The following is a 9,705-nucleotide window of genomic DNA, read 5'->3' as shown; positions in this document are numbered from 1 at the left end:
TAGTTAATTAATGTGAAGTTAATTTATAAAGTTAATCAACCTGCATAATATTCTTTAGTATTATGTTGACATTCCAAATTGTAGTTGATTTAAAAAGCCAACAACAAAAAACAAGCTATGAACCGAACCATGGATTTGGAGAATCATTATACCCCTAATCAATAGTTGTATTTATGAATCCTAACCATAGCCATCCCTAGTTGTAGAGACTAACTAACATGTGCAGTTTTCTCATGACATGGCTTGCCATTGTAACCTTTTCTCTCATTTTTTAAGTGCTTCTTTCATGGTGACTTGACTTGTGACTTACTTGACTTGTCTTGCTTGGCTTCTAGCAGTGACTTGACTTGGCTTACTTGAGTCTAAGTCACAGTGACTTAGGACTTGCTTGAGCCTTTATAGTTGAGACTTGAGACTTGCTTGTGACTTGCACATGTGTAAATTACTCCCACTTCTGATATTTGTGAACATGAACTACTCTTTTCCAAAGCCACAAACCAGAGACGTAAGACTCAAATTTGTGATGCCATCAGGAATAACGTCTGGAGCTGCTTCATATACAATGAATGTGAAACTAATTTTGTAGTAATTTTTTAATACTCAAATAAGCTTTAAGTGTACCTGTATACTAGGCTTGGGCGATGTGTACGTGATTGTGATTTGTATATGTTCACTAACATTTTTAAATATCTTAGAGCATGGGAATAACATGTATGAATTTCTAAATTGGCCGTAGTTTCCCTTTTTCTATAATGCAACATTCAAGACATTGTACTGATACAATGTACAAAACTGTTTTTGCTTTCATTGATGTTTGTTGAAGTAATCTGAATGAGAAAAAAATAAATACATTCTAGTTAAGTATTCTGTTTGAGCTCTTATTGGGTTGATCAGCTTCAGATCCACATTATAATTCAATATGTCTGTTTATTGGTTTATTAATTCTGAAACTTTAAGGATCGCACTGTAAAAATAGTGAATTACTTTGTAAGGCAAGCAGTAAAAGGTAATTTTATGATACATTCTGGTTATTAAACATCTTGAAATCTCATACATCTCAAATGGGGGTCTGCAGTAAATGGATTTCGCAATATTGTAAAATGTCAGCAGGAAAATGTATATATTTATTCAGTGTAAAAGAAGTTGATATAAAGGTACTTTTACATAGACCTTCTGGTTTTTATACATTCAGAACCTCATACATTAATGTAAAATGTCTGTAGATATATTGGGGAGTTGCTTGCAATGACTGTCAAATAATATTTATATAAAGTAAACCCCATACATTAAATAGAAAAGCCTGTAAATACATATTGGAGAGTTGATTTTAATTACTGTCAAATAATGTTTATATAAAGTAAACTCCATACATTTATGGGAAAAGCCTGTAAATATATTGGAAAGCTGCTTGTAATTACTGTCAAATAATGTTGATATAAAGTAAACCCCATACATTAAATGTAAAAGCCTGTAAATATATTGGAGAATTGATTTTAATTACTGTTGACAAATGTTTATATAATGTATACCCCATACATTTATGGGAAAACCTGTAAATATATTGGGGAGTTGCTTGTAATTACTGTCTAATAATATTTATATAGAGTAATGATTTACTGTAGATTGGATAATCACATAAAATAAAAGCCTAAAGCTCTCAAGATAGCATTAATGGGTGTTAAATGAGGGTAATTTGAATGTAATTTTACATCATTTTTGTGTTTTACATCCAGTAATCTGTACTTTGATGTGGAGTTCATGTGGATGGATTGGATAATCCTATGAATTTACTAAAGATTACTCAAAAATTTGTCAAATGCAAAAATCTGAAATGGACAAATTCATGTCCGCACGAAATGCATAACCTGTAATTAAGGAGTCACAAGTGCACAGTGCTTCATTTTACAGTATCACACATCTAAAATACTGGAAAGCTCTGATTTGTAGTTAAACTGATGAGAGATTTTTTAAATGTTGTGATAATTAGTCCCTTCTGCAACATAACTCTATAGGTGTCAACATTGTCATTTATAGGTCTTATAAGAGAAATGCAGCTGAAAATAAAGACTTGATTATTAAACACATGATCTCAGAGAATTCCTGTAATCACCAGCTTTAACATGCAGTAAAGGCTTATGTCCGCTTGGTGGCGCAGCTATCCAAGGTTACATATCGCATTAGTATCATACCCACGTACAGGGTTATCATACAATAATTGGTCTCAGTCAGATTAGAAAATGATGAAAAGGCTTCGGGAGCAGTTTGAGTTCCTGCTCTCGCCTCCAGCAACATAAATCTCATAAGTTTTAGAATCGAGATGAAGGCAGATCGCACCTCTTGTCCTAACAATCATAATTTAATGCCTCCACCTGAACTGTGAATAGCAAAATGATTGAAGGGGGAATTGGGGGGGAAATCAGCACTTCAGCTTCCTCACCTTGGTGACATGACTAGCAACTTTAAAATTAATTTTAAAATTAAACCTGTCTTTGTGTGTGTGTGTGTGTGTGGGGGGGGGGGGGGGGGGGGGGGGGGGGTAAAACTGGTATATATTATTATCAAAGTTAAGCTTGGGAAAAATCACACATAAAGCCCAAAACTCAAAATATGACAGAATGTTCATCAGTTTATTTTGGATGGATTATTTATATTATAAGAAATATTTTTCTTAAAAGCCAGGTAACAGCTCACTCTTTCACACCATAATTTTTTGTCTATTCACATTCTGTGTAATCTCAGCCTTTGTCTCTGTCTGCTCCGTGTACAGCTGTTTGTGTGTGTGTGTGTGTGTGTGTGTGTGTGTGTGTGTGTGTGTGTGTGTATGTGTGTGCTTAATAACACAGCCGAGACCAAAATGCATTTGAAATTGACATAACAAGTCTTAATTCTGCGTATAAGTACACACATGGTCGTTTGTCTTTGCCAAGAAATGTTCAGTAGGCTGAACTCCAAAAGGCCCATGACATTTTATTTTCTGTTCCATTTGTGTGAATGTTTAGACAGTAAAAGCATTCGGCAGCCCATAGGCTATTTAACATGTCTCTTGACGTCACAAGGCAACTTTTGTGATATATATATGCGCGCACTGCGGTTCTTAAGTTTCTGTCTTTTGCACATCAGACTGAAAAGCGGGATGGTAGCCAGGGTGGCCACAGACAACAGGAAATAAAATCCTATTTTATAGGTCAGGTATTTTGGGAATATGCCTGCGGCGCGCCACGTGCGTAATGACGAGTATGCCTCTAAATAGAAGAATTAAAGCGTCGAGGCTTTGTGAAGGAAAAGAGAACATGTCAGAATAGTTTACCCTGAGGGGAGCTGTGGGAAAGGAATTACTCATTTCCCACACCAACGCCGGCACATCTGTGCGTCTATGTCACCACAGGACGGGTCTCCAAGTCCATGGATAAAAAGGAACAGAAGGCAGCAGAATGGTTGCTGTGGGAGCGAATAACGGAACCTACGGTAGTGACAACATGAGGTCGTCGTTCATGATAGATAATAGAGCCGGTGGCGGAGATCCCGGGGGCTCCACAGACATGATGATCTCGGAGGCTCTTGCGCCCCGGCTGCTGAAGATTGCGCAGGGCGCCGCAGAGGCTGCAGCAGCAGCGGCAGCAGCGACTTCTCCGTCCACCTCCAGTCAGCCGCAGGTCATGGAGACGAACGGGACCAGGTGCGGCGAGCAAATCCTGAGCTACGGCCGGGTGGAGAAAGTCCTGATCGGTGGGGTCCTCACGATGCTCACGCTGTCCACCATCTGTGGGAACTTACTGGTGGTCATCTCCGTGTGCTTCGTCAAGAAGCTGCGGCAGCCGTCTAACTATTTGATCGTTTCTCTGGCTGTGGCGGACCTGTCAGTAGCTCTGGCCGTGATGCCGTTCGTCAGTATCACTGACCTAATTGGCGGTCAGTGGATTTTCGGACAGTTCTTCTGTAACGTTTTTATCGCCATGGATGTGATGTGCTGCACCGCGTCCATCATGAGTCTGTGCGTAATCAGCATTGACAGGTGAGATAAACTTCTTCTACGCCTTGAACAAAGTGCTTTTTTATTCCTAAACGCAGTTAAACAGTCTGTCAAACGATCATACACCATAAAGCTACATTATCATTATTTAGGCAGCTGTAAAACTTTCTATAAAATATTAATACTTATTTTTATATCATTGTTTTATTCATCTCATCGCAGTTCTGTAGCCAGACTCTCCACATTTAGAATTCTTCAGAAGGAGACACATTTTTATCCTTCTCCTATTCTTTAATCCCACGTTTGATAGTCTTACCAAAATCCCATTACACAGTCTAGTAAGGTGGTTTGTCTCTCAGTGTTTTTCAGACACTGAAACATGGGATTTGGGAGGTCAGAGCGTGGAGGCTCACAGCTCATTGTCTCGCTGCTCAAGGGCACTTTTACATTAAATTGGTGAGACAAAGTGGCTGCTGTGGGGATCGAACTAGTGATCTTTCGGTTTGTTTCTTTCTACAACCTGCCACCAGATTCCTTTTTCCATTTAAATGGAATAAAAGGGTCAGAATTGAAGCTGGAAGCATTCAGAATGAACATGCTGCAAATTACTGAAAAAAGGAAATTACTCTTACTAATAATTGATTTCTATATTTTTGGTGGCATCTATAGTTTTATTAGTTTAATCAGTTTAACAACATTATTAAATATTGTCTTGAATACCACACATGCCCGCATATCTGCTGTAGGTTGGTCCAGTATGAAATCCAGTGTGTGATACAAATATGAAATAATTTTATTTCATTCATTTTTCCAGCGAGGGTTTTGAATATGAATGTAAATAGGTTAATACTGTAAGTGTTTTCTGTGGTCAAACTGGCCACAGTTAACACCAGTTTCACACCTTGAGGCTGCATATGGAAACCACAGATTGTCGTTAATCCTTACTTAAGGGCACCTTGCTCAAGGTGGGGAGAGCATCACTGACTCAGGGTGGATTTAGGCACAAAAATAGCTCAGTGTGTTGAATTAGAAATTGAAAAAAAGAACATATATTGGGTTAATTCTGTCTACCTTCTAATGAAATATATCATTTTGACATATCTTTCTCTGTAGGTATCTGGGCATCACCAAACCCCTGACGTATCCTGTTCGGCAGAACGGCTGCTGCATGGCTAAGATGGTCCTGTCAGTGTGGCTCCTCTCTGCCTCCATCACTCTCCCCCCTTTGTTCGGCTGGGCGCAGAATGTCAACGATGGCAGAGTCTGCCTCATCAGTCAGGACTTTGGATACACTGTCTACTCTACAGCTGTGGCGTTCTACATCCCCATGTCAGTGATGCTGATCATGTACTACAGGATCTACCGAGCAGCCAAACTCAGCGCTGCAAAGCACACCATCACCGGCTTCCCCAGGGAAGAGGACTACGGTGGAGGGGTGGCTGTTCGAGGGGGAAGGGGAGGGCAGGAGCTTCAGCAGCCAGCAGAGTCAGGAGAGGCAGGAAGTGTGAGGGGGGTGGGGGCTGAGCAGGAGGAGGAAGAGGAGGAGAGTTTGGACTGCGTGTCAGCGGCGTTGAAGCTCCAGCGTGAGGTAGAGGAGGAGTGCAGTACACGTGTCTCTCGCCTCCTCAAGACTGGTGAACACCATCAACGCCGGAAGAGGAAAAACCAGTCCATCTTCAAACGAGAGCAGAAGGCTGCGGCCACTCTGGGCATCGTGGTCGGCGCCTTCAGCTTCTGCTGGCTGCCTTTCTTCTTGGTGTCCACCGCCAGGCCGTTTGTGTGCGGCGTGGAGTGCAGCTGTGTTCCCCTCTGGCTGGAGAGAACTCTGTTGTGGCTCGGGTATGCCAACTCCCTTATTAATCCCTTCATTTATGCTTTTTTCAACCGTGATCTGAGGACCACCTACAGTAACCTCCTGCGGTGCCGCTACAGGAACATCAATCGGAAGCTATCGGCGGCTGGCATGCACGAGGCTCTGAAACTTGTGGAGAAGCCAGACACTGATGTGTAAAGCTGCGGGTCTGCCAATCAGTGGTGCTACAGAGACCAACAGAGACAACTGCCAGAGAAAACATGCAGCAGGGCTCAGTCTGCGGCACAAGACCACCATGCTGCCAGACTGGTAGGATGATTGCTGAGGCATGATGAGGCAGGACACTGTGATTAAATGAATGCACACAAAGCCGCACAGAGGAAGCCTAATACTTTTTTTTTCCGGGGATGGAGAAAAATGGATGAAAAGTTTCACTTGCTGGTGATTAATTCAGACTGACTGAATAGTCTGAATAGTGGTTCACCACTACTAAACAATGATTGCCTCCATGGTGAAGTCCAACAATTGTAATGATGGTGCATTAAAAATGGGTTGATAACCTGCTGAACAGTCTTTTGCACATGGTATTACTAGAAAGTTTAGTGGAGCTACAGACTGACTTTGTACTCAGTAACCACCATGGATGGACATCTAGCCAGTATCTTGTATTTTCAGTTTGAGACAAGAAAACCTGCCTTCACAAACACAAGTGGAGGAGTTCTTGGAGCTCAATTGGCCGACAAGGCTAGAAACACCAAATGTTTTCACTGCAATCTCTGTTCATCATGAGGACCCTGTTTTTCATTGCTTCTAAATGTTGAGTTTTGCTTCAGTGGACAAGCATGACAAAAAGTGGACAAGTTATGATTAAAACTCAAATGATATGTAAAAAAAAAAAAAAAATGTTGTACACAAGTCTGTTTGTGGGATAAACCTGATTTCAGAGATCAAAATGGCTCCCTCTGACTAACTGTTGTACCTGTATGAGTTTGTTCTAGAAAATGCATTTTTGTCATTATCACTATGTGTTGAATGTGCCAAAACGTTCTCCTTTCCCCTAAACTCAAGTCATGACTTTCTTGAAAAACCTTTTATTGAACAATGTGTTTTGTAATCAGGCAGCTCACTTATGAACAAACAAACATTTTTAGGAAAAGAAGATGAAGACATATGACCATTTGGGACACTTCTTTTTGAATGTGCCTTTTCCTCAGTTACCGGTTGCGGTTGCGGCACACAAGAGTCTCCTCTAAAACTATGCACCTCGTGTTTTAGATCAGACACAATGCGGATCGTTCAGTTAAAGCCTTGTTGTGCATTAACATCACAGTTGAAGTAGCTCTTGAAACATGCAGTAAAACTCATGGAGGTGTGGATCATTGCTACCACTCTGAGCTTTAAGAATGGGCTACCTTTCTCTTAGTCATTCAGGGCCATTCTTACTTTCAGTGATACTGTCCCACTACAGATATATTTCTTTAGGTCTGCTATAGGGCTGCAACTAATACTTGGTTTGATTATCAGTTAGCCTTGATATTTCTTTAGATGAACAATTATTTGTTTAGTATCAGGTAATAGTAAAAATGCCCATCACAATGTCTCACTCAAAAGTGAAAATTACTTGTATGGTTTGACTAACAGCTCAAAACCCAACGATAATCAGTGTTACAGTGATAACAGACAAAACAAGCAAATCCTCACATTTGAGAGGTTCATACCTGCAAATGTTTGCTTGATAAATGACTTAAAGCCCTTGAAAACAAACCCTAAATATTCCTCTATATTAAATATTAATGAGTAAACAAGCATCAAACGGTTCATAAGGACTGTGTTGGTGTGGTTTGATCAAATCTGATTGACAGTGTTGGCAACATAAACAAACAACCCACCAGCTATTATCAGATTTGAATTCAAATGTTGCTTAACTCTGATTGGTGCATGGAAATATATGACATCACCCTTTTCCAAATGAGAAAACAGTGAGAAGGACGCAAGGACGAAAACGCAAATTATTAAAACTTTGGCGAAAAATGTGCTCATCACTCAAAAACTAATCGGGCTCATAAACAATTAATCAACTATTGAAATAGTTGTCAATCAATTACCAAATAATTAATCGACTACTCATTTAAGCACTAGTCAGCTACCAACATTAATTAGATATCTTCCAAGGTGTCCATTTTTAGGTACAAGCATATCTTGTACTTTTGGATACAAGAGGCGAAGAGAGAAGATAAAAGCAGGTATTTCATGGGTGTTTTCAAGCACCTCCCACAGAGATTAGGAGACTCAGCTTAGAGTTTCATTATTGTAAAGCACAGGTTCAGCTCCGGGGGATGTAAACTGGAGCAACAGCAGGAAGAGAGCATACACTCTATATGCACATTAATATTTCAATTAATTTAATGTTAATGCCATCCTGTGTACAATAACAAGAGTAAGCTCTTACTGTAAGTACCCTGAATATGACAGCTGGGACATGCTGAGTCCTGTTTCTACAGTTATGTTTCTGTCAGCATTTAGCATTTTTAACATTGTTTTATTCCCCCCTCCCCAGAGATTAATAACAAAGAGATTTTAATTTTTAATAGTGCAATATTGTGTTCTCAAATTCTGCTAGGATATGGATTTGACTTTTTACTACCCTACCTGTATTAGTACATTCTGTGCCCTTGAAATGTGTCGTCATTAAGTTGAATTTGTACAGTAATTAATTGAGACGGAGCAACAGAGGGCAATTAGTCAGTCTGAGGTAAAATCTCTTTTACACTGTGAACACTGTAATTGCCGCCTTTATTCTCTTTCTAGTCATTAATTAAAGCTGCTCTGTGCAAGGTTTTTTTTAAAAAAAATGCAAAAATACACCCAGCTTCTGAGCCTTAATCACAAAGAGGGACTTTAACAGAGATGCTAGATTCACCCAGTTTGGGAAACTTAACATTCTGGTATTGGCTTTGATCACTGGTGCAAAATATTACCCTTACTGGAAGATACAAACTTCCAGAGAGGAACTGGACTCACAAATGTATTTTCTTTTACCCTTTTCATCTCATTTTGTATCAGTTTGGTTAATCTGATTGTGCAGGATATGTGGGTACAATAGTTCTTTTATTGTTTATGTTTTTATTTAAACGTGAACTGTTGTGGCCATGTGGGATCATCACCTTAGTGAATTTGCCTGAAGTCACCCAGGCTGATGTGGGTAAATAAAATCTTTTGCTGTCATAGTTCATGGTTCTGCACATTCATGCCTTCAGCCTTATAATTAAAGGAATTAGTTCACTTTGGAGGCTGTGAACTGAAAAGGTTGAGAACCACTGAACTGTACTCGTTCTGGGCTCGGTGCCGCCATGGCGCGACTCCACTTCCTGTCATTCCTGTCAAAGAATATACGGAGGGCGGCTGCCAGTGGAAATGAGCAGGGTGCACATGTTTCTAAAAGTGCAACAGTGCTAAACATCCACATCCACAAACTAATGGACAGCTGAGTCAGGTGCTACATTTATTCCAGGGGTGTGAACTCTTTTGTGGATGGAGCTGAAAAACTGACGAACCAAGAGGGTAATGATCACAAAAGCAAAACAACAATTAAACCTTGTTTTATTGTATCTGACAGAGCACTTTATGGCATACAGAGGGCTTGATATTATTGTCCAGGTGCTGGCGGCATCCAGAGAGGGGAAGAAAAAAGGTAACTTAAAGATAGAAGCATACCTGGCTGTGGCATTCAGTGGTTGTCAACTGCATCTCAGCCTCTGACACGTTGACAAGGTGTGACCGAATGGGCCCTCCAATTGAAAAGAGAAGAGGTAAAAGCCTTTCAACCTGCCTGCACTTTCCTGGGTGAACAGCCTCTAAAACACTCTGATGGTCACATAAATGTATCTGATCAAATTAGTCACCTTTACTGATAACAGCACCG

General features: G+C 40.2%; 1 protein-coding gene across 1 annotated transcript; it reads left to right on the top strand.

The window, feature by feature from the left end:
- The first annotated feature begins 3,002 nt into the window (after positions 1 to 3,002).
- On the top strand, positions 3,003 to 8,980 carry LOC137197441 (5-hydroxytryptamine receptor 7-like). Its single transcript, XM_067610847.1, has 2 exons — positions 3,003 to 4,012; positions 5,084 to 8,980. The coding sequence occupies exons 1-2, from the start codon at positions 3,432 to 3,434 to the stop codon at positions 5,979 to 5,981; spliced, it is 1,479 nt and encodes a 492-aa protein (XP_067466948.1). The 5' UTR covers positions 3,003 to 3,431; the 3' UTR covers positions 5,982 to 8,980.
- The last annotated feature ends 725 nt before the right edge of the window (positions 8,981 to 9,705 follow it).

The sequence above is a fragment of the Thunnus thynnus genome, chromosome 14, assembly GCF_963924715.1.
Source record: "Thunnus thynnus chromosome 14, fThuThy2.1, whole genome shotgun sequence".
NCBI classification, from domain to species: Eukaryota; Metazoa; Chordata; class Actinopteri; order Scombriformes; family Scombridae; genus Thunnus; species Thunnus thynnus.
Note: the sequence above shows the minus strand (reverse complement) of the source record. Positions and strands in the feature narration are given on the sequence as shown.

What these genes read in the sequence shown, in the direction of transcription:
- LOC137197441 (XM_067610847.1), top strand. Translation starts at nt 3,432, where the DNA reads ATGGTTGCTGTGGGAGCGAATAACGGAACCTACGGTAGTGACAACATG. An exon ending in TGCGTAATCAGCATTGACAG is followed by an intron (nt 4,013 to 5,083) that starts GTGAGATAAACT and finishes CTTTCTCTGTAG; the next exon opens with GTATCTGGGCATCACCAAAC.